Raw genomic sequence first — 25812 nt, forward strand, 5'->3', positions numbered from 1 at the left:
AGAAGACCGAGTGATAGCAAATTCTATTTTAATATGTAGCTGGTGTTGCCAGCCAGCTGGCTCATGGCACCAAAATGGATGAGCTGTCTTGTTGGAAACAATTATTTTGTGTTTTTTCTGGGAGGCCTTTTCCCAGCCTTGAGTTTTTCTAATCATTTTGCTCAGTCACTCCCTCAAATGCCCTGCAGGAGTGTGCTGTTCCTCAAAACTTTTTTTCTTCTTTGAGGCTCACACACTCTGGAAAGGTGTGCACTGTCATTGTCATCTCTGAACCAAGAAGTCATATGCTTTTTTTCCTCTTGATCTTCTCTCCATCACTGCCAGCAGACTTTACTGAAACCCTCTGGAAGTCTTTCCTGCAATGCAGTGCACACCATGTCATGCTGTAGCTGGCTGCAGTCCCTCCTCAGCGCTAAAGAAAAGACTGTATGCCCAGACACTTGGAATTATGTTTCCCTTTTTTGTCCCTGAAAGACTGCATTGCAGACTCTCTTATTAAATGGCTCTGGACACAGTTTGACTCCAGACACAATCTTGGCATATTGGCAACATGGGACATGCAGATGTGGTTCTTCTGCTTAGTTCTTTCTCTGCCCAAGCCTTTAATCCTGATTATACATCTTGTTCAGTGTTTTTACTCACATTCATTACCCATAAAATCATGTTTCGTCCTTAATTCCCTTTTATTTCTGCAGAAGGGTTTCCTTTCAAGCTATGTAAGCGAGTGTCTTAGTTTAGGGCAAATTAGGAAAGAAAACTCCAAATGGGGATTTCCCCAGGGAAATGCCCCTCCCCACTAACTGGTCCGGGAAAAGAAAAAAAATTCCTTAGAGAGAAGTGGAAAAAGCTGTTTATTTAACAGAAATTGAGTAATATTAAATAATAAAACCTCTTGCTGTTCGATGGGATGGCAAGTCTAGGAAGAAAAGTCCTTTCCATGTGGTGTAGCTCGGCTCGCTCAGGTTCTTATCAGTCCCTCCGGCGCTGGAAAGTGCCGAGGCCCAGGCCCCGGTGGGCCACAGGCGTGAGCTCCCGGGGTTTGGCTGGGTGTTCAGTCCAGAGCAGGCTTGCACAGATCCAAGAAAATTGGGAAAAAAAAAAACAAACAAAGGTCCAGGGAACTCCTCTGCCTCAGCTAGCTAAAACTAACTAAAAGCCAGGGGGAAGCTCTGTCCCCACTGTCTGTCCGTGCTGCAGACACCACAGTCCAGGAGCGGGATGTGTGGGAGTGATGTTTTTCCTTAACACAAACTGCGCGCTTCTTCTTCCCCCTCTCTTGCTCTCAAAGCCAGTCTTAAAGGTGCAGAACTTAATATATAACATAAACCAGACGATTGGGGATACCAGTATCATAAAGTCACCCCAGGACATTCCACCCCTTATCCCCATATCGTCAACTTATTATCAAAATTAATATATATATATTTTAACCTTACAACACATACATTATATACAGACAAGGGCATTTATTCATGATTTTCACCTAACCATCAGATCTCCCTGAGGTACACATTGTGTTGTTTTATCTTTCCGCATTATCCACCATGTGCAACCTGGTCCTTGAGCAAAAACAACTCCACGAATGGGTTTGTCTGTACTTGAAGTAGAATTGATCTAAACTGTCTTTCCTAACAAACCTCTGAGATGTACTGCTGGGACTTTGTCTCCGTCTACTTTATGCAGGGGCTCGGATTGGGCAGGGCCTGCTCGATTGGTGGAACCTCGGGTATTAACTATCCAGGTGGCCTTTGCTAGATGTTGCTCCTAATTTTTGAAAGATCCCCCACCCAACGCTTTCAAGGTAGTCTTTAACAGTCCATTGTACCTCTCCACTTTTCCCGCAGCAGGTGCATGGTAGGGGATATGGTACACCCACTCAATGCCATGTTCCCTAGCCCAGCTGTTTATAAGGTTATTCTTGAAATGAGTCCCATTGTCTGACTCAATCCTCTCAGGGGTGCCATGCCTCCAAAGGACCTGCTTTTCAAGTCCCAGGATGGTGTTCCGGGCAGTGGCATGAGGCACAGGGTAGGTTTCCAACCATCCAGTGGTGGCTTCTACCATTGTGAGCACATAGCGCTTGCCTTGGCGGGTTTGGGGCAGTGTGATGTAGTCAATCTGCCAGGCTTCCCCATATCTATATTTGGACCACCGCCCACCGTACCATAGCGGCTTCAACCTCTTGGCCTGTTTGATCGTGGCACACGTCTCACAGTCATGGATAACCTGGGAAATACTGTCCATGGTTAGATCCACCCCTCGGTCTCGTGCCCACTTATAGGTGGCATCTCTACTCTGATGGCCTGAGGTATTATGGGCCCATTGAGCTAGGAACAACTCTCCTTTGTGTTGCCAATCTAAGTCTGTCTTTGACACCTCTATCTTTGCAGCCTGATCCACCTGCTCATTGTTTCGGTGCTCTTCATTAGCCCTGCTCTTGGGGACATGGGCATCTACATGACGGACCCTCACAGACAGTTTCTCTACCCTGGTGGCGATGTCCTTCCACTCATCAGCAGCCCAGATTGGCTTTCCTCTGCGTTGCCAGTCGGCCCTTTTCCACTTTTCCAGCCATCCCCACAGAGCATTGGCTACCATCCATGAATCAGTGTAGAGGTAGAGTTTTGGCCACTTCTCTCTTTCAGCAATGTCCAGGGCCAGTTGAACAGCTTTGAGTTCAGCAAGTTGGCTTGATCTACCTTCTCTTTCAGTGGCCTCTGCGACCTGTCGTGTGGGGCTCCATACGGCTGCTTTCCACTTCCGGTTCATCCCTACGACGCGACAGGAACCATCAGTGAACAGAGCATAGCGTGTTTCTTCTGCTGGCAGTTGGTTGTACGGTGGAGCTTCTTCAGCTCGTGTCACTTGTTCTTGCTCCTCTTCATCAATGAGACCAAAGTTTTCACCTTCCGGCCAGTTTGTAATTATCTCCAAAATCCCAGGGCGATTTGGGTTTCCTATACGGGCGCGCTGCGTGATGAGGGCGATCCACTTGCTCCATGTAGCGTCGGTGGCGTGGTGGGTAGAGGGAACCTTTGCTTTGAACATCCACCCCAGCACTGGCAGTCGGGGTGCCAGGAGGAGTTGTGCTTCTGTGCCAATCACTTCTGAGGCGGCTTGGACTCCTTCATAGGCAGCTAAGATTTCCTTCTCTGTGGGAGTGTAGTTGGCTTCGGACCCTCTGTAGCCTCGGCTCCAGAATCCCAGTGGTCGGCCTCGAGTCTCCCCAGGCACTTTCTGCCAAAGGCTCCAGGACAGACCGTGGCTCCCGGCTGCAGAGTAGAGCACGTTCTTCACGTCTGGTCCTGTTCTGACTGGGCCAAGGGCTACTGCATGGGCGATCTCCTGTTTGATCTGAGCAAAGGCTTGTTGTTGTTCAGGGCCCCACTGGAAAGTGTTCTTTTTGCGGGTAACCAGGTAAAGAGGGCTCACAATCTGGCTGTACTCAGGAATGTGCATCCTCTAAAAACCTATGGCACCTAGGAAAGCTTGCGTTTCCTTTTTGTTGGCTGGTGGAGACATTGCTGTGATCTTGTTGATGACATCAGTAGGAATCTGACGCCGTCCATCTTGCCACTTTACTCCCAGGAACTGAATTTCACGAGCTGGTCCCTTAACTTTGCTCTTCTTGATGGCAAAACCGGCTTTCAGGAGAACCTGGATGATTTTCTCTCCTTTCTCAAAGACCTCTTCAGCCGTCTTTCCCCAGACAATGATGTCATCAATGTACTGCAGATGTTCTGGAGCCTCACCCTTTTCCAGGGCAGCCTGGATCAGTCCATGGCAGATGGTGGGGCTGTGCTTCCACCCCCGGGGCAGGCGGGTCCAGGTGGACTGCACTCCCCCCCCCCTGAAGGGAAACTGGGGCCTGCATTCTGCTGCCAGAGGAATGGAGAAAAATGCATTGGCAATGTCAATAGTGGCGTACCACTTCGCTGCCTTGGACTCCAGCTCGTACTGGAGCTCCAGCATGTCCGGCACGGCAGCGCTCAGCGTGGAGTCACTTCATTTAATGCACGATAGTCCCACAGTCAATCTCCATTCTTCTTCAGATTACGCACAGGCCAGATGGGGCTGTTGAAGGGTGAGTGGGTTTTTGCTGACCACCCCTTGGCTCTCCAGCTCTCTCGGATCATCTTGTGGACGGGAATCACAGCATCTCGAGTTGTTCTATATTGTCGGCGGTGCACCGTTGAGGTGGCAATTGGTACTCGCTGTTCTTCCACTTTTAGGAGTCCTACTGCAGATGGGTTCTCTGACAGTCCAGGCAAAGTGTTCAATTGCTTGATGCCCTCTGTCTCTACAGCTGCTATCCCAAATGCCCACCTAAGCCCCTTTGGGTCCTTAAAATACCCACTTCGGAGGTAGTCTATGCCCAAAATGCATGGGGCCTCTGGGCCAGTCACAATGGGGTGTTTCTTCCACTCATTCCCAGTCAGGCTCACATCAGCTTCTACTAAAGTAAAGTCCTGTGATCCCCCTGTCACACCAGCAATAGAAACAGATTCTGCCCCTACATATCTTGATGGGATTAGGGTGCACTGTGCACCAGTGTCAACCAAGGCCTCATATTTTCGTGGTTCTGATGTGCCAGGCCAACGAATCCACACAGTCCAAAAGACACGGTTTTCCCTAGCCTCTACCTGGCTAGAGGCAGGGCCCCTCTAAGCCTGGTTATCCTTCTTTCCTTGGGTATATGTCTTGGAGGTTCCTTCAAGGGAGTCAGACATGTCATTATCATACTTGTCAGTTTGACTACAGGCTACTGGAGCGGCTTTCTTTTTGGTAGAGTATCCCCCCCGAGGCTTGCTGTCTTCCCATTCAAGCATCCGTTTTGCCAGGGCAGCAGTAGATTTTCCATCCCATCTTTTCATGTTTTCTCCACAGTCACGTAGGAAAAACCACAGCTCAGCTCGTAGCTTTTTCTCTCTATCTGAGGACCTTCTTGCGTTGAGTACCAGAGCTCCTGGTCTGTACTGCCGAGACTGGAAGAAGGTCCTCCCTGAGTTTCTTGAGATTCTCTTTTATTTTGTTTTGGAAGTTTTGCATATCTGTTCTCACAGTTTGCAATTGTTGCCTGCATGGGGCCATGCACGGTATCTGCATATGCTCGAAGCTTCTTCGCCATATCCAGCACAGTCCTCCTCCCGGTCATTCCCGCTTCATTGTTGCTAAAGCAGAAGCGTATTCTTGTGGCCCAAGTCGAACAAGTTTTCGCCACATCACAGATGTACATGGCACCAAGTCTGGATTTCTAGTACCTAAGTCACCCACAAAGACAATCTCTTACTATTGCCATTTCTCTCAAAACGCTGAATGCCTTGTTCTATGGTTTTCCAACGAGTTTGCTGTATATAGAGATCGTCTGCACACAGATATCTTTGTGCCACGCTTCTTAGGACCCGTTCCCAGAGACTATAAGGGTCAGCCCCCCTCATCATCTCCTGGTCAATAACCGGATCGTGTGACAGGGACCCCAGATGCCTCGCTTCAGTGCCATCCAGAACTGTAGCCTCACCCGCAGCATCCCACAGACGGACTAACCAACTAATTATAGATTTATCAGCTCGTCGAGTGTAATCTTTTCTCAGGCCACGAAGGTCCTTCAGGGAGAAAGGTTCACCAGTGCTTTCTGATTTTTGATCAGTTGCTGGTCTTGAGGGTCCTTCCCCCGCATCACTATTATCATCATCTACTGGCTGATCGGTTTTGGTTTTGAATTTCATGCCTCTCGTGGCAGGAGCAACAGACACTGGCTTAGGCTCACTGTCTGGTTTGGCTGCTGGCTTGGCTGCAGCCTGAGTGACTGGGGTAGCTGCTGATTTATCTGCCTGCCCTACAGTATCTAGCAGCGTGCGATAAGCATACGCTAGGGCCCAGCTTATTGCAATGATATTTTTCTTCTTAGAATCATCACAGCAATTCTCTTCCAGATATTTCCCTACTTCATCTGGGTTCTGAATTTGTTCACGTGAAAATTCCCAGGCTGGGGGATCAGAAAATTCCTTCAGAGTCCGGCCCATTCTCTCCCATTCTCTACACCACTCAGGATTTCCCACACCTGAGTCTACTTCTGGGGCAGGGGTCTCGTTGGCTCCTCTGGATATCTCAGCCCTCACTCTAGAGAAGTTGCAGACCATATAGAGGAAGCTCAACAGCTGAACTACCAGGAAAGTGACCAGGAATGTGGTATCCTTAACACTCAGGGGAAACTGGATATTCTCAAAGAGGGACATAACAGATTCAAAGGAGAAGAAGGAAAGAAAAGCCTTATCCCCTGGTCTTCCTCTAACAAACTGTGTGCAATTACCAATAAACTCCCAAAATGTGCTACTGGGACTGGGAGGCAGGGTCGGGCGAAGAAACCATAAACCAAACATACCTGACAGAAACTTCAGTAGTTCTATAAACTTCCTATAAATCATTATCACCGAGCCCAGCACAATAACCATTCTAATCCGTGCCCCTCTACTGTGAAAGAGGGCAAAGACAGGTATTAAAACCTCAAAAACTTTTAGGGACCAGGTCCACATGAAGGCCTCCACCCCAAGAGACATTATGTATCCAAACAACATGGCTACTGACTGCTTTATCCTAATACAGAATAAATACAACCAACACTCAGTACAGGTTTTTCTACTTTCTCTTGCCCCACGTTGGGCGCCAAAAAACTGTATTTGTCTTAGTTTAGGGCAAATTAGGAAAGAAAACTCCAAATGGGGATTTCCCCAGGGAAATGCCCCTCCCCACTAACTGGTCCGGGAAAAGAAAAAAAATTCCTTAGAGAGAAGTGGAAAAAGCTGTTTATTTAACAGAAATTGAGTAATATTAAATAATAAAACCTCTTGCTGTTCGATGGGATGGCAAGTCTAGGAAGAAAAGTCCTTTTCATGTGGTGTAGCCCGGCTCGCCCAGGTCCTTATCAGTCCCTCCGGCGCTGGAAAGTGCCGAGGCCCAGGCCCCGGTGGGCCACAGGCGTGAGCTCCCGGGGTTTGGCTGGGTGTTCAGTCCAGAGCAGGCTTGCACAGATCCAAGAAAATTGGGAAAAAAAACAAACAAAGGTCCAGGGAACTCCTCTGCCTCAGCTAGCTAAAACTAACTAAAAGCCAGAGAGAAGCTCTGTCCCACTGTCTGTCCGTGCTGCAGACACCACAGTCCAGGAGCGGGATGTGTGGGAGTGATGTTTTTCCTTAACACAAACTGCGCGCTTCTTCTTCCCCCTCTCTTGCTCTCAAAGCCAGTCTTAAAGGTGCAGAACTTAATATATAACATAAACCAGACGATTGGGGATACCAGTATCATAAAGTCACCCCAGGACAGCGAGGAAGGAACCACCCATTAAGTGCAAACAGACCTGCTCTCAGTTATATGAATTTCCTTAGCAATTCCATGCAAATCAATTATTTGCTTTGAAATAAATGAAAGTGAAGGAATGCTGCAAATGGCACCACCATGCAAATGGAAGCTCGGTAGCCTTTTTAGTAATGCTCAACTATGTCCTGGAGCCTTGTTGGTAACTTTTTGTCAGAAACCTGGTTTTGTCTCATGTTCTTTCAGCAAAAAAGGCATGGAACAAACGTGTGATTTTTTTGGATAAGCTTCTGTCTTTGTACAAGTTAAATTTATTTCCTGCTGTAGCTGTCTCCATGGCTGTTTACCTTTCAAACTCTGACCAGTTCAGGTCAGGATGTGACAATCTATGGATATTTTGGTAGTTACCTGTGAGTTAGTTTGTTTGATTGGGGTTTTCCCCCTTTTCTACTAACTCTATGTCTAGAAAGCTTTGGAGAAATTTTTTTCTTTGCTGGTCCACTGTTGTCAGTCTTGTCTGCAATCTTACAGAAGTCTGGAGATACTAGCTGTGCTGTCTAGGCTTAAAAACAGGCATTGAAACTTTGCTGTGGTTTTTATGTAGAAATAGCTGTAAGACTTCCTGGAGAGACCTTCTACAGTCTTTGTAAAATAAAAAGATGTCTTTGGATGGTAAGATCTTTTCTTCAACCTCCCTTTTCCTCTCTGATTGAGAGGCTATAAACTATATAAAGTGTGCATTTGCTTTGCACTTGAGACAGAATGATCCTGAATATTTAACTGCTGTGTCCAAGCATCTTGCCTTTCCTCCTGCTTTCCCTGGAGGTACAAACTTGCCTACTCATGAGCTATAAAGATGCATGTGTCACAAGGATGAAGTTTAAGCAGTTTAATAACTCCTATTCACTGTTTTTGAGCACCCAGCTCATAGGACTTCGTGTTCAAAGGACATATTTCATGTCTGAAAATCACATGACTCAAGCAAAACAGGGGATCACTTTTTATTAGGGAGAGCCACACAAGAATCAACCAGCATTGCTTTAGTTGCATGTTGCAGCACTGAGGGGTGGTGCTGGGCTGGAACTTCTGTTCCTCTTCATGTGTTGGACTGTAGATGATCCTGAGGGTGAGTCCAGAAGCACAGGTTTTCCCTAGGTCCTGTGGAGTCTGGATCCATCTTGTCCAGGATCCACTAGGGATCCTGAGAAATGAACAGGCAGGCGTAGAAATTGGTCTTGGGAATTTTTTCTAGATCTCCCCTCACTCTGAGAGTAAGGGCTGTTCACCATGCAGGTGGATGTATACATTGGTTTTCCATTTTTTAGTAATTGTAAGGTTGTACACACAAGTGTTCCCTTCCCTTTTTACATAGATAGTCTCTCTTATGAAACTGTGTTGCTTAGAACATGTTAGTGGTTTAATTAGTTACATGTCTGGGCCTTTCAGTCTCTCTTTTAATTTACAATACTGGTCTCTTAGGCTGTTAAAAAGGATTAAAGTAGAAATTATCTCAATCTAGGCTTTTTTAAGTTTTGTAAAATGTGATGGCATTTTCTAAAATCTGAATGGTCTGTCAATTTTTTCCAGCAAGCATTTTCTTGTTCATAGCTTCCATAAAATACAGAGAGATGGATTGCTCCCTGCCCTCTTTCAGGGTGGTGGGAGCCCTCTCTCCAGTCAGGTAGGGGTGAGGGTGAGTTCTTGCCTTTAGAGGAGGTCAGATTCCACTCTCCCACATCCCTCCAGACTGCAGCATCCTCTCTGGCAGGTCCAATACTTGTAACAGTCATACCAAGCCTTTGCAGAATATTGCAGATAGGTGTCCCTCCAACACATTATTACCCTAGGGATGTGCAGGTTAACATAACTCCTTTTTAAAGAAAATATAGCTTCCCTGAGTTGCAAGAATCATTACATTGATGTTCTTTAAACAAACAAACAAACAAAAATAAATTATTGTTTCTGTTGTGATTTTTGTGTATATACTGTGAATGCGTGGAAGTAAATTATTAATTTTGGAGTTTATAGAAGTTGGGGGGGGCTTGCTTTGGGTTTTCATGTTTGTTGGTTGGTTGGTTGTTTTTTAAAGCTTCCAGAGGGATCACAAATGTCTAGGCATAAGCTTTAATCCAGTAAGAACATGTATTTCATTCCTTGAGCTTAGGGCTTTGAAGTGTAGCTCTAATTTCGAGTTTTGACAAACACTGGAAGCCAGTCATGATGTCTGAGACTGACAGTTTATTGGTATAAACAAATATGTTTAAATTTTATCAAGCATTTAGGGGCATGATCCTGTAAATCTTTTGTAGAAAAAGTGCTACTGAATACCAGCTTAGGTTCTGCATATTTTAATTTTCAGCACGATTTAAGTGTAAATTTGCATAGATTGATAGTAAATCCATATTTAACAACAAGATTTTGTCAATAGTTTTGCTGTTCTAAGAAAAATGACTTGAAAAGAGGTTTGCTCAAATGGATAAATCATGTAATTCCTATGCTACAGCTGTAGTAGACAGAAGGCAGCATCTCTGTAGAAGTTACAAATTTTAGTCAGTATCTATGTATTTTAAGTGACAGATTTTAGATTTTAGTTTTCTTAAAAGGTATTCATTTCTATGGGCAAATCAGTGCTGAATAAATCTGGGGACAGGTAGGTTATACTGTCTTTCCATTGACTTGTTCCAGGTCACTAGTAACAAAAGTTTCCAACATCTGATTCTGGTAATGTAAAGTTGTCAGGAACTGCTGAGCTGGATTCCTGATTGGTTTGACCAATCCACATTGTGAAAACTGTAGTCAGGATTTTAGGGAATATATTAATGATGGGTGGAAGAATATGGAAGGCTTTCCTGGAGGTATGCACTTCAGAATTGAAAGAACCAAATTTTCAACCAGCAGTCTTGAGTCTTCTTCCCTGTTTAATATTTATTTCTTCAGTACACCCACTTACTTCAGTAAAACTACTTGTTAAGTAAGGAATTATATATGACAAGTGTTGAACTGTTGAGGCAAATCTGCAAAATGGGATGTATTTTTAGGCTTAGTGGAAGTTGCATGAAGACTTAATTGACCTTTTACCTAAAGAAATCCTTTTCTCTCCTTTGCTTAAATTTGGAGCCACCTTGGTGACTGGGGTAGTCCTTGATGTTTTCTGTGGGTTTCTCTGTCTTGGTTTAGCAAAGATTCTAAAAACACAGAATCATAGCATGGCTTGGGTTGGAAGGGACCTTGAAGATCATCTCATTCAAACTCACTGCCGTGGACGGGGACACCTTCCACTACCCCAGCTTGCTCAGAGCCCATCCAGCCTGGCCTTGGACACTGCCAGGGTTGGGGAAGCCACAGCTTCTCTGGGCAACCTGTGCCAGGGCCTCACCACCCTCACAGGGAACAATTTCTTCCTGATATCCAGCCTAAACTTACTCTTGTCAGTATGAAGCCATTCCCCCTTGTCCTGTTGATCCTTACATTATTGTAAATGTTAAGTCTTACTTCCTTTAGAAAGCTTAATTTTAATGCCACTGTCAGATATTTTAACCAGAATTAAATTTAATGTGCATGTAGATTTCATGTGTGACCTTATTTCATGAGACAGATTGGAGAAAGCTGGCTAAGAAACATTTATGAGGCAAGATCCTTTAAAAAGTAAGCATGTATATTTTTGGAAATGCTTCTTATCTAGATTGCACCCTAAAAATGAATTGACTTGAAAATCTTGCAGCCAACTTCTTTTTCAGTCAGTGTGTCTTGTCTTTGATTTACTTTTGCGGATATTTGAAGCTGTTTTCTGTTTGGTTTTTTTTTCCCCCCTTTTAGATTCTAAAAAAATATATGGGTTATCCAAAATATATTACCTGTATCCTAAAGAGACTTCTACTTTTTTCTTAAGGAGAAAAATGAGGATTTCATTTAGTGGTGCTGTCATTCTGGCACCTTTCAAGAGCATTATAATCTCTTGCAGTTTTAATTAAAAGGTAAAGACATTGCTTTCCTAGTAAGTGCACCCTGCTGTATCATTCTAGAGTAAGGAGCCAATCTGCCTTGTCCAATACTGCTAATTTATTCTCTGTGAATTAAAATGCACATCTTTCTCTAGGTGCTATTTGCTCTTTCAAATAGCTGATTTTAGTCAAACCATGCAACTACAGCATATGTTAGGTCTGAAAGAGGAAGCAACATGGTAGTAGCAGCAGGTAAGCTACACATTTGCCATGCAGCTCAGTGTTGTTCAGTTACTGTAGTTTGGGAATGAGAATGATGACATGCCAGGAAACACATCCTTGTTTGAGCTCCATATGTCTTGGGATGCTGTCCAAAGTGCTGGGCACCAGCTGAAAGGGCCCTCAGTGGTACAAACCTGGGTTATCTGCAGAGTGTCCCTCAGGAGCTCTACAGTTTTCCTGAGCCAGTGTCCACTGACATCAGGGTGAGTCTTTTGGTTTCCATTGCTCAGTCTTTTTGAAAAAACAGGTTTTAAAAACTGCCTATAATAATCTTAAATTGCTCTCACCTCTGTGATTCTCATGTTAAATGTGTTGCCCAAACTGCCTAAGGAGATGCCTCTTTTTACCTGTTCAAACTGGTGGTCAGATATCCCAGCTGCTTCATATTGTGCCTGGGTCTGTATCTTGGTGGTATGTTCCTCCTGCACACCGAAGGGACACAGGATTCCATCCTGCCAGGGGGCAGAACTGAGGAGGCCTCACCTTCTCCTGGAGTCTCCAGCACTGGTGAGGTCTGCTGCCTTCTCTCTGCAAAGGAGTGCTTGTGTTTCTGTGTGTCAGGGGACTCTTTTCCAGACTTCTGGCCTTGTAACACAGCCCAGGAGCCTCCTCAGCTCCAACTCCAGTTAGCTCATGTTTTCTTCCAGCCCTTTTGGCTGCAAGTAAAGGTACACAGTGACTGGAAACACCAGTGAAACCACTGAGGGTTGAGAACAAGGCTGCACCTACCTTTTCTGTGGTACCTATGGGTCCTCTGTGTCCAAGAAGGATCAGATTTCATCCAAGACTATTAGAAATTTCTCTACTATTTCCCAGCCCTGCATCTGGGTTTGTTACTTGTACTTTTGTCTAGTTAACAATTTGCAGTATCTTCTTTGAGGCATACTTTGATTAGCAGGGCTAATGAGGCAGTGGCTGCCTGGCAGAATGGAGCAATAATTTATACCAGCAGTTTACAAGAAAAGAAAGGTTATAAGACAAAAAAGGAAAGTTAACTGTGTTAGTCACAGATACCTACAGAGAAGAAACTGTTGTTCAGTGTAGAGTATTGCTAGACCAAAGGGGAGATCAGTCTGAGAGCTTAATTCTGTGGCATGAACCATTTCTCTTTCCTCCTTACTCTTTCCCTCATTATAAGACCCGTGCATTAATGGGATTCCAGAGACCACTGCTCTTCTAGGAATTGATATCTGTCTTACAGGTTTAACTCAGCTAAGAGGCTTGATTCCCACAGTGCTTTTTACCATCAAGGCCAGTATGCCGATGTATGTATTTTTTCCTTGGACTAATGTCTGTGGCATCTTGACACTGCTTTGTGGTTTTGGAGATAGACAATAACCCCAGAACTTGCAGAATGTCAGGAGAAGGTGAAGTTTGGTGGACCTTCGCCATGGCTGGGCAGCTGAGAGTTTGTATATTAAAAAGGGAGTGTTTGTGGATATGTTGGGGTGAAGTGGAGGCTGCAGTGGCCAGATTCATTCAAGGGCATGACATAATGTAAGTTTTTTCATTTGTTTTGCCTCATTACTTCTGAGGACTAAGAAAATGGAAGTGATACCATGTGTCCTTAATGCCAGGCATTAGATTTTCTGTAATCCTTACCTGAAGTCAGCTAGTTACTGAGCGATGAAAAATGGTTAATGAAGACATAAAGTGTGATTCTTAGCTTGTTTATGGTAGGTTCTGAAGTTTTTATGAACAAATTCTGTAGAAAACCTGTAAAAATTAATACCTCTTTCTCAAACAGAGCTGTAAGGCTTTAATGCTTCTGGCAAATATATAGCTCTAAAGAGTTTGAAATAAAATGTGTTCCTTTAGGCAGTGAAGTGTTGTTATTATATGTCCTTAAAATGGCTGTAACTTTTCATGCAGGAAAATTAAATTGCATGAAGCAATGTAGCCAAATCAGCAAAGAAATTTAGAGCTAAAGCTGCCATTGGATTCTTAATCTTGCCCTTGGTATTTAGCCATTGCTGCACACGTGGTTCCCTGACAAAGGATCCCCAAAGACTGGTGGTGTTGTGTGCTTTAAGATGGCATTGAAGCTTTCTTTGGAAAACTTTTGGTGGAGTGATAGCATAAATCTCACTGAAATCCTCAAAGCCAAAGATATTTAGAGTTTTGCTGTTGTGAATACTGCCTTAAAACCTGGTTGAACACTCCTGAACTGACATATGGTTTGAGACAAGGTCCTCTGTGCTGGTTTTGGCTGAAGTGTCAGTGTCCTAATCAAAAGCATGTTCAGGTTTGATGACATCAGAGAGTTGTTTCTATAACTTAATAACAAAGACAATGTGAGAATTGTCATATTTTTGTAAAGCCTTTGATTTCTTCCTTCTGTCTCCTCTTTTTTTGTTTTTTGCAAGCAAGATTGAATAATATATTTGATTTTTATGGGCAGGTTAATGGAGGTTGTTGGGGTAATGAATGCACATACGTTTGTCTTTTCTGTTCCTTAACAGATTTCTTGAAGATCTGATCAGACCTTTCAGTACCTGAAGGGAACCTACAAGAAAGATGGAGAGGGACTATTTACTCCAAGGGCATGAAGTGACAGGACAAGGAAAACGGCTTCACACTGACAGAGAGCAAGTTTAGATTGGATATTAGGAAGAAATTCTTCCCTGTGAGATTTGTGAGGTCCTAGCACAGGTTGCCCAGAGAAGCTGCCCCATCCCTGGAATTGTCCAGGGCAAAGCTGGATGGGGCTCTGAGCAACCTGGTGGAAGTTGTCCCTTTCCATGGCAAAGGGCTTGGAAGTGCATGGTCTTTAAGGTCCCTTCCAACCCAAATCAATCTATTGATTCTATGTGGTAGCTCCCATTTAGATACTTAGTTTCCAGAACCATTGAGCATCCAGCTGGTCCAGTCCCTAATGAAAGCTGCTGGGTATTGAAATCCTTTTGAAAATATGGGCACTTTTAACATTTCTGTGTAGGGAGATGAGCACCGTGGGAAACTGTCCAAGCTAAAAATAGCTGAGCAGTTTTCAAAACTGAGTCCTAGGAATCCTTCTTTCATCTCTCTGTGTTAAGGAAGACTGAACAGAAATGACAGTAAGAGCAAGCTCTGTCCCTCCATGGTAACTAGGGACCAGATCAGGTGCCTATAGGTAATTTTAAAATAAACAAGGCTGCATGTTTGTTCCGTGGCATCTTGGGGATTTCTGTGGAGCAGAGGACTGCTGGCTCTAAGGGGATCTGCCAGCCTTTGTGGTTTCCACTGACTATTAACCCTCAGCTTCTACATGGTTCTCTGCACTGTGTGTGAAATATCCAAAATTCTGTGGGTCCTGGAGAGCAAACTGAGGATGCTCCATAGCAATGGGCTGGGAACAATTGGAAGAAAAGGCACGAATTGCCAGCTGCCTTTGACAGTTGTTTTTCTTACTGAGTATGGTATTTTGTCACTTATCATCCATACTGTATTGCATAGCAGATTGTTGTTTACTTTTATATTCTGCATTTAGAATTTTTGCAACCAGTAAATGACTTATCAAGAAAATATGTTTATGTAGAAAATGAAGTGTCAAATTATCCACTGTTTCGATTACTTGGGTGGTTGTTATTTTTTTCCATAATTGACTCCTCTGAAAAGCCTTTCTTCTCGGAGAGGCCGCTGTGTTGTCAATCGTGCCAAATTGTATGAGATTATGTGCTACAGTTTTGTGACAGAAACTGATACTCATTAGGAAGTTGTGATCACTGTAATAAAAAGTAATGAAAAGGAGATACACAGTTGTCTATTCAAAACATGACAAGCATTCTCTTCTTTCCTCTTCTTTCCGTGTCTGTCAATCTGCAGCTCCTTTAAATTACCACTTGTGCATAGTGAATTCACTTTTCCATTGACTAATCTTGTTGAGACTGTATATTCAATAGGAGACATTTCTAATGGGTCCACTCTTTATGGAAGGCTTTTGGCATCTGACTTGTCTTGGCAGAGGGAGGAACAGAGAGGAAGGGAAAACTGGATAAAGATTCAAGGAAATTTCCTTGCATTCTTTTCCTCTGTTGGTCAGTCACAGTTCTGAGCACTTCCGCAGCAGTTTGGTGCTGAGAAAAGTGGTTGCTTGCACACATTAGCACCTCACAACATTGCAAAGACTGTTCTCTCCCTGCCATGCTTCACAGCCATATATAAATGTTAGTACTTTGACCTCAAAGAAAACAGCCAAAGATGAGGTCAACAGACTAAGGGTGGCAGTACCATATGGAGGCACAGCTCAAGCTTCTCTTCACTTATCTCTAGCAAAGTGCACATAAAAGTAATCAGGGTTCGCATCTACTTGCTTTTTCTCCTGATTTATCTCATTTAACTAGCTGAGGCAGTAAGTTAATTTTTCCTTGGTCATTGGTATTCAGGAAGCACTTCGGAGATGTGACTAAGATCAGAGCTCCCTTAGTTTAGTCATTGTGTGCACATGTACTAAGAACTTAAATCTCTTTTATTAAGCCAGTGTATTTTGTCTTGCATTGTTGCACGCTTAGCTGACAGAGAGCCAGTCCCTTTTTAAGCTGCAGTAACCCTCCTGCATGCCTTACCTCAGGGAAGCACACCCTTCCCTGCTGAGATAACCGTGTTCAAGCAAGACTGCTGCTGGCCCCTCGTGCTTATGACTGATAGATTTAAATCCATGCTTAACATGATCCAGGCTTCCAAGGTTGGACAGACAATGCTGAGCATCACCAGTGCTGATTACTGGGGGATCTTTTGGAGGAGAAGCTGCTGCCCACTCTTTATGTACCTGAAGGATCTCCATGGCTTCTTTCACAAAGTAGAGCAGCTCCTCTCAGTGTTGAGACACATCAGCTGCTTCACTGCCATTCATGAATGTGCCGCTTGACTGCTATTTGCTCTGTGGAGAGGGCTGCATTTCATCAGCACCCTGCAAAACATAGTTGTTGAAATACCTTTCCTGAAAAGAAACACTTAATTGCTGCAGTTGCTGCAGCATTTTAACTCTGGGAATGTTCTCTTCAAGCCTGCTCTGAATTAACTGAAAATTATAGTCAGCATCAGGCAGTTGGTTAAAGTTTTCCAAGATGACACCTTGTCACACCTTGTCTCCTTGCTGTTATTGACAGAACTAAATGCAGTATTGAATCACTACCTATTCCAGCTGTAAATACTGGACTGGATTAAGTAGACTTTTATCTTACTAAAATCCTTTCCTATGCATTAATGAAATACTATTTGAAATGGCAGGGATAATAAGGACTGCCTTAATCCTCCTTTACTTTCCCACCTCTGTCTTTTGTGATCAGTTGCATTAAGGTCAATAGTGAAGGAATGCTGTGGACAGAGTTGTGCCACCTTTGACCGCTGGTGTTCTGTGGGTAACAGGAAAGGACAGCAGTCACCTCATTTCTTTTTATTTCCTGGATACTTTTCTAGGCTTCAGTATCACATAAGCTGAGTACCTCAGAGTCTTTGTTATTGCAGGCCTCTAACTGTCCTTCCTAGAGGTGGAAAAGGTGGTCTACTTATTTATGGAAGTTGTCCTGAAATGCAAAGACAATAACTATTAACTTTTTCACAGAAGGAGTTAAATCCCATTTCCTGCCATGCCTGTGCAGTACCCCAGTAATAGCTGAGAAATAAGCAAGTTATGGTCTGGGCAAAATCTCAGCTTGCTTTCTCCAGGAACATGAGGTCCACCCAAGATGTCTGATATCTTGTCCAAAAGATACTAACTAACTTTTTTTGTTAGCTTTACACCAAGTAAATTTCAGTCTTGAAGGGTGAGCAGGAACTTTTCAAGATGAAGTGGAATTCTTCTTCCTCATTTGGGACAAACTGCAGTTGTATCTTGTTTTTGACAAGAGTATCTTCTGGATCTTGTCTTAGACCTAAGTGGTTTCCTTATCCTTAACTCCACTGTCTGAAGTTTGTTTTTAAAGAATTCCTGAGTTTTCCAAATGCCCTCTCTTTATATTTCCCTCTGCACAACTGAGCAAAAGGGATTTTGAAACAATGTTGTGAGAGATGATGATAATTTCTCATCTGAGGTATATGGCAGGGGTATTGCAGGTCATGATGCAGCTGCCCAAGTTACAGGTCTTGTTGTACAGGGCTGTTGTTGTTACAGGGTGTATCAGTCAGCATTAAGGACAGCATGAAACGGATTTCATTTATTTCATGGTTTGAAGATGAAGGAGTCACAAAATGTTGGTTTAACTGAAGGTACTTTAAGGGTTGAAGGTCCTCCACGCAGTACTGTAGCTTTGCAGAGGTGCACTGAGTGGTGGTCAATACAAATACTTGTTTAGCACATTGGGAGAAAGGAGTTGGGGAGACATATCCATCCCATGTTATTCCCACACTGTTTTACTTGATTTGAAAGGAAAACACATAATTTTAATTTTGTGTCATGAAGGGTATTTGTGATGATTTTATTTGCTTTATGCCTGTGCAAGCAGTTAGAACTTTCTGTGCCTGCCTAATGTGAGGATCCAGCCTATAATTTAATTTCTAGGTTTTTTTCCCAAACACCATGCAAAAGTACATTTTCCCCTCTCTGTTTCTTAGGAACTTGAAGTGTTAGTTTCAGAAGACCCATTCAGAGTGATTGCACACCAGACCAGATGGTAAATGGGACTTCAAACCTGACATTAATCTGCCTCATTGCTTTTGAAAAAGCACACTCTTTGCGTGTTTCCCTTTTAAAGTCAGGGCTAAAGGCATCCTCTTTCCATACACATTGTAGTTGAGTTATATGGATTGAAGAAAGACAGGAATAAGAGGAGGATTTTGCCAACAAAATAAAATCCAGCCTTGGCTTTTTACAGCAGATTATATGGGAAGAGGGTTTCTTCAGTGTGAGTAAAGCTTGGCCATGGCATGGTGATTAAAGTGTACTAAAGGACAGACAAGAACTAGTCAGGCTTCTCTCAGCAAAGCTACACTTCCTTCACTCTTTTCTTTGATTTTAGTGTAGCCTAGGTCTTGGCACTCTTCCTGTGAAGAGATGCTGTAATTCCTTTCCTTTCCTCCATTCATTCCTATCTGCCTTGCAAGAAAGGAAACTAATTCATGTAGGTAGGTAGCATGAGATTCTCACGCTTTCTTGTCCCACCTTTTCAAGAAAGTCACTGGTTCACTGAGATGCTTTTCCTATCAAAATCCATTTGAAGGACCAGTATAATCTGTGGGAAGTGATGATATTTCTTGGTAGATTTTGCAGTGTACCATTGAAACCTGGATAAAGATTTTACCACGTAAGTGTAAAATAATTTTTTCCCTCATGAATAATTTATAAAAGGCACTGTGATTACAGATACTGGTTTGACCTTCAGGACAACCTTCAAGCTTGGCATTCTCCTAGGGCTTTTTTTTTGAAGGGGGATGTGTCAGTTGGGTTTGGGTTGTGGCCTGTCATCTGAACCACACAAAGATCAGACTACCTCAACAACCTCATCTCTTTACTCTCTTTCAATGTGACATATAAAACTCCTCCCATGTGTCTCCAAATTGCAGCAATAGATGGTATTAATAAAATACCAATAAAAGTTTTATAATGGTAAACATAGTCAGGTACTGGAATTGCTTGTGTAGAAATGCTCTATAATACTGGATATGCAACACTCAGTTTGCAAATAGTCTTAAAAACAGGTTAAACAAATCTCTTTAAGAAATTATTTTAGATGTGGATAATACACCTTCAGACAAAGGAATGGGTGAAATTTCTTTAGTTCTACTTTTTATCATTTGTTAACAGAACTCCGGAAATATTTTGGGTATTTACCGTCTCTTGACCTGTAAGAAACGATATCTTGGAAAATCAGCGTAGAAAAATTTTGCCTAATTGGGTAATTTGAATGAACTCAGGAACTGAGGGCTTCTTTTTCAGTATTCCTCTTGAGACTGGAAAGGGGTTTGACAACACGGGTGTATGTGTGATACACAGCGTTGTAAATGTGCTTTAGTCCTAGGAAATGTCTTTTTTTTTTAATGCCCAGGGAACAACGTCATGAGGACCATCCATGGGGTAGGAGAGATGATGACCCAAATGGTGCTGAGCAGAGGGTCTGTATTTCCCATCAGTACCCCTGACATCCAGCCAGGCATTCACCCAAGCAAGCAAGCCAGCACTGCAGACAGTGAAGATGTGATTGTAATGGACACCAAATTGAAAATCATTGAGATTTTGCAGGTAATGATAAGGAGTGGCATATTACACAGCAGTCTTTTCATGGTTCTTTGCTCACATAGTGGCCAGTTCTGTCACCTACATTCTTACTATTCACTGAGCTGCTCATTGTAGAAGTAACTCCTTGCTATGAAGAAGGATAGTCCTGTGTGTGAACAACTGTACAGTTGTGGTCCTCACCCTTGAAGTTGTACCAACTTCACTTTTGAAGGCACAGGATGCTGCAGAAACTTTCACTGTAACTGTGCAATGACAGAACTTGTCCTCTAATCTGCCTCACCAATGTTTCCTGAAGACAGTGTGTCTGTTTCCATTTCTTTCACACTCATTTAACACTGGGGTGGTTGCTTGATTTAAGCATTTGACCCCTTTGTCGCAGTAGTTGGATGAAGGGCAGAATTTGCCCCGGCACCACTGAAGCTGTGCGAGGCTGTGCACTTTTGTGGTGCATTTAATGCATTTCAGGTTTCCACTGCTGGGCTGAGAGCAGGTTGTGGGCTGCTGTGATTTTCTCCCTGCTGACCTGACAAGCTGTGTGACACCAGCCTGCCTCCTGAGATGCAGTTTGCACTTTGTGCTGTTAATAAGTGAAGTGGCACACGCTTGCTCTGTGTATCAAATCCTGGTTTCTGAAATGCTTAGGCCCTAAAGAATGTTTCAGTGTTTTCTATAAATTCTCTGCATTTGTTGGTACCAATGTCACTTTTGAAGGATTCCATTTGTCCTGACTGCTCATAAATTATTTAGATGACTCTAATTACTTGTCATCTGAAAGGTTATCAATTGTTAGAATACACTCAATACGACATTCTGTGATTCCAGGCCTCCTTTACTTCAAAACTTATAGTGAAAGACAGAGTGTTACGAAATTTTATGACCTAAATAACATCATTCACATGTATTGCTTTTCATTTTCCTTGTTTTCATGACTGAATTTCTCCCCATATTGTCCTGCTTTACTGGTCGATGCCTAGGAGGATGATTCCAGGACCTTGTCCTGTGCATTCCTTGAGGGAATCACATTTTGTCTCATCCTTTCCTTTTTTCATAGCCCATGCATTGCAAGAGCACTCAGGATTGAAGAGCACTTAATCCTAATTTTCTGCTTAATCTGTGGTTTGTTAATTAAGGATTAGTCACATGGTCAAATTACTTCAGATAAACAAGTTATCATATGCTGGGTGAATCCCAGTAAATATGCATATATATGATCTTAGCCCGCACAAAATACAAAATAAATCAGTTTTATTTAAAATGCAATGAAGAAGGATTAATTTAAATCATGTTACCTTTCATTACTGTGTTTTTAGTCTCAAAGGTGAATAAAAATATTTTAGATTTATTATACTAACATGCATAGCAAGTACAATGTTGATTAAATCTGTTCTATTCTCAGAAATATTTCAGTTCATAGAAATTTAATTCTCAGTATATCTTCGTATTAATTTAAGTAAAGACTTTTTAACTTACGATTTCTATTCTGCCCTCAGCCAGAATTCAACAGATGGTCTGATAGACTTAGTCAACTATGCATGGACTTGGGAAATTTTTATTTTTGAAAATCTTGCTTGTACTATTCTGAGGCAATTTAATTATGGAACCAAAATAGACAAATCCTATTACAGTGGGTCTGGGAAAGCATGATTGGCTTTAGCTGTAGATCAAAGAAACAGGTTGCCACCATTTGCTAAGTCACCTTTCAGATCATCTGTCACCTCAGCCTTGGAAACCCAGCATATGTCTTTCATCTCCACTGATTGTAAAATATGTAAATGATCTTAAAGGTGTTTGATCATGTGCTTGCATTTCCTGTGGGTAAGAAGCATCCATGTGTATAAGTGTCAGCCCTTTATTTGATACTACTACTTCCAGCCTAGTTGTTTTCCTCACTATTCCAATATAAAAGCAGCACTTCCAGGTCTGAATTAGGATTTTTCCTGTATGAGTTTCCAGTTTCACAGCTGAGGAACAAAAAGGCATTTTTCAGACATCCAAGAGGGTGAGCCTTGAGCCTGTTTTGCATGCTCTTTATTCCACTTTATGGGACATTGGAAGTCCAGCTGAAATATGAAATAATTGATGTCAGCAAAGGTTTGAAGGTTCTGACCTGGCTTGCAGGCAGTGAGGGCAAGGCAGCATGTTGGAGCCCTTGGACACACCCAGTGGTACTCAGCAATCCATAGGGCAGAGTTCACCATGTCTCAGGATGGGCAGGGTAAAGAAAGGAATCACAGAAAACTGGTGAATGTAATGGATTGGTTTTTCATAGTAGACTTAAATTAATTCACTTCTTTTTTTTCCTTGTAGTTTATTCTCAGTGTTAGACTGGACTACAGAATATCCTACATGCTGTCTATCTATAAGAGAGAGTTTGGGGAAAACACTGAAAACATTGACTGCTCTACATCATCCCCCCCTGACACGCCAGGGACTGCCTCAGGTAAACCTTGCTATTTCCTTTCAATGCAAAGTAATTCTGGGTAGGCAACTGCAAACACTGAGCTCCACTGCAGCAGAAAGACACAGGCTGCTGCACATTGAAAAGCTTGTAAAAAAATTAAAGTTTTAAGAAATTCCACGAATTTTGTTTTGCTGCCCTGTCCTCTAACAAAAAAGTGATTCCTTTTTCCCCACCATGTTATTTTGTTCTTTTATTTGTGCTCTTCCCGAAACACTGCGTGGTGGCAAATGGTCAGTGGTTGGGGACAGATGAGGACAGGTTTAAGTGAGGTGAATGTGGTACAGGAATGATTTGGCTTTACAGGGAGCCTTCCCATGCACACAAAAGTGCTCAAAAGGTCTATGTGAACACCTGCAAGCAGAAGAGAATTGCTCTAGGTGGAGGTGGGCATATGTATAATACAGGGGTACTAAAGTCTTAAGTAATAAATTATATTAAAGCAATTCTAAAGCAAAATGATGATGTGGTAAATAACTGGGTTAATGATAAATATTCAAAAGTTCATGTATATTCTTTGTTGGGGCTGGCTCATGTAAGAAACAAAGTAAAAGTGTGACAATCTGTGTCATTTGTGGGGCACTGATGGTGGCTAGTACAGCTCCTAGCACCATGTGGCTTTGGTTCATCACTACATTGCTCTTCCTCAGGGATAGTAAGCCACAATTTAGGTCTGTCCCATATCCTGTTTGTTCTCTGCTACTCTTGCAGAAAGCAAATTTTGTGTAGTTGGGGAATGAATAGTTAGACCTTTACTTGATACCGTCTGCTCTAAAGAGGAGCAGAATTCCATTTTGTTGTGCAGATTAAATAATGATCATTGGCTGGTTTTTTTTGGTTGTTTTTAATTTATTTCATTTAAATCTTTTCTTCTCATTTTTTCCCAGCAATTGTTCCTGACATAGATGAAATTGCAGCTCAGGCTGAAACCATGTTTGCTGGCAGGTATATTCTCTGAAGTTTTACCTCTATGTATATTTATTTTTTTTTTTTGTTAACATCAGTGTTTCTCATGGCCAATCTCTGTTTATTCTGTGCCTATTTTTATAGCCCTTTCTCTTCCTTTGCCTTCTTACTTGTTAATTGCATAAGCCATACTTGAACAGAAATGTGCCAGGAAAGACCTGGATTTCAATCAGGCAAACAGCCCAGCTGGATGGCTGTGGGATTGGCTATGACCACCCTCTTTGTTGTAACAGAGCTGGTAGAAAGTTTTTGTCATTTTTCCAAAGGCAGCAGGGGAATGGTGTAAAGGTGTATTGGTCTAAATCAGACTAATTTTCTATTTTTCTTATACTGCCTCACATGGGTGCTGAAAACCCACTCTTCTGGTGTGTCTTATGGCTACAGCTCCAAATTGCCTGGATCAACAGCTTGCTGTCCTGTTGTCCCTGCACTTGGTGTTCAAACTCCTTGGGAAAATGGTGTCAACAGAAATCTCTCCCGTGACTCCTCAGATCAGGCGTGGACCACTTGCCATGATCTCCTGGTCCACCAGAGGCCTGTAGATCACAATTTATGCTTGCAGAGTTTTGGAAGGGGTTTCAGCTATGCTGTGAACAGAAAAAAATAACCCATGGAAAACACTCACACTGGAGAGTTATTACCATTATCACTGTATTGGTTTAATTTTATGGGTATAATTATAATAATACCAGTAAAAATTAATTCCATTTAGACAAGGCCATAGACGTTAAAGTTTTTCTTGAAGCTAAGGAGAAGGATCTGCAATGTGTGCACTATGATCTTTCCTCTCAGTCCCTCATGCATCCTCAATCTTTACCAGCACAAGCAATGCCTCCAGGCCTCTTCTGAACTCCCATAACGTAAAACAAGACACAGCCCTTGGCATCTGCATCTTTAAAATGAACAGCGAGACCGAATGGTTTCTTGGAAACATTCTTTCTGCTTTGATATGTTAAGTGTAAATCTGCTTTCTGCCATTCCACATTATGAATATGATTCCAGAAATATGATGCTTTTGGCAATTCTTGCTATTTTTGATCTTATTTTTTTCTTAAATGAAATTTTAATAGCAGCTGAAAAGGAAAGGGTCAAATTAATCTCTGATGAAATGCAGTTTAATTTGGATTGGGGATGAGCCTGGCTCAACTTATCCATAACATAAATGAATGCTTTTACAATATAGATTTTAATCACTGTGTTTGGCACATTTCTGTGTATAGATACTTCTGCCCCATAGTGTCCATTCTACTATAAGATTGCTGCAATAACTGTAGGATAGAAGTCCTTATAAAATATGTTAAAGTCATATTTATAATTTTCTTCCTTCCGCATATTTGATTTGATTTTAAGAACTCTGTTGAGTGAAGATTGTGTCTAGAGGGATATTTATCTCAAGAGCTGTTATTTTTTCTTATTCACTTTACTTTATTTGACCCTTTTTTCCCTCTTTCTGTTGCAGAAAGGAGAAGAATGCAGTTCAGCTTGATGATGAAGGGGGCAGAACTTTTTTACGGGTCCTCATTCACCTCATCATGCACGACTACCCCCCGTTGCTCTCAGGGGCTTTGCACCTGCTGTTCAAGCACTTCAGCCAGAGAGCAGAAGTTCTGCAAGCATTCAAACAGGTATGGATGGGCTCACTGTTATCCCAGGAAACTGAACCCAGTGAGCCTTTCCAAAGGCTGCTCTGCTACTTAAATTGCTGTTTGTTGCATGACAGTGTTATTTCCCCAGAGGTCAAGTATCAGCAGACTTCTATGGCCTTATGTGTGCTGGTGTATATTATAGTTCTGTGCCCCCATAAATTGCTATTGCTGGCACTGCAACCATTAGGGAAAACAGGTCTGTGGTGAGCCTCTCACAGGGATTCCTCAGGGACAGAGCCAGTGCCTCATGTTTGGCAAGCAGCGTCCCCGTGTCAGCAGTGACACTTCCCTGTCATCAGGGCCACTTAGGCCAGGTATTGTTATTTTGTTATTCACCTGGTGCTTCTAATTCTAATTTAGGTGTCTTTGCAGGGGGCTCCCCTGCCGGATACAGCTATGCCCAAATAGCAGGAAGACAGGGATAGAGCCAAGCCTGTTTTCAGCTTTTATTCTCCCCCTCTGGTAGTGGTGCATGTGCAGGCTCCATGTGTCTGTGGATTAGGATGGGGAGATCTGATGTCATGGGGCTGCAAGACAGAGATGCCTCTGTTACGTAACCCTCTATAACATATGTTGATAAGAACATCTGATGCTTATTTCAGGAGCTCGGTAGCATGTTGTCTCATCGTTATGTAAGGTGGGGAGGTTTCTCTCCGGTGCAAACAGATGAATGATAAAGACCTGAAAAGCTTTTGTTTAATGTTTTTGTTGTGCAGCATAATGGCCTCCCACCAGATATTTAAAGTTAGGCTGTGCTGGTTAGTTGCATAAATAGCTGTTATTCCCAGGTAAGCAAGGACTGAATTGCTTAACGTGTTTTTGTGAAGGATGGAAAAGGCTAATGGAGAAATAAACAAAAAAGATGGTAGAACACGTGAAATAAGAATGCCTGCAGTTGAGCAGCATTGATAAATTCTGTAAAATAACAAGGTTCTTGCAAGGCAAGAGAGATGATCATGATGAAGACTTTATATTACAAAATAGTGAATATTTGCCTGGATGTAATGTGGTTAAAAAAAAAAAATCCCTATCAGTGTTGTTAGTGACCTTTATCTT

The 25812-nt window shown here is 42.5% G+C and overlaps 1 protein-coding gene across 6 annotated transcripts in view; it reads left to right on the forward strand.

Annotated features, from left to right (window-relative positions):
• The window catches only part of ITPR2 (inositol 1,4,5-trisphosphate receptor type 2), a 248590-nt gene that overhangs the window by 77836 nt on the left and 144942 nt on the right, over positions 1 to 25812 (forward strand). For all 6 annotated transcript variants that reach the window (XM_014260468.2, XM_014260471.2, XM_014260470.2 and 3 more), the window contains 4 exons: positions 19496 to 19689; positions 21994 to 22126; positions 23032 to 23089; positions 24570 to 24735. In XM_014260468.2, coding sequence (XP_014115943.2) covers positions 19496 to 19689; positions 21994 to 22126; positions 23032 to 23089; positions 24570 to 24735 — 551 coding nt within the window. The remainder of the gene's footprint in view (positions 1 to 19495; positions 19690 to 21993; positions 22127 to 23031; positions 23090 to 24569; positions 24736 to 25812) is intronic.

This window comes from Pseudopodoces humilis, chromosome 5 (assembly GCF_049639895.1).
Source record: "Pseudopodoces humilis isolate 2021_Gansu_Grassland_sample_001 chromosome 5, ASM4963989v1, whole genome shotgun sequence".
Lineage (NCBI taxonomy): Eukaryota > Metazoa > Chordata > Aves > Passeriformes > Paridae > Pseudopodoces > Pseudopodoces humilis.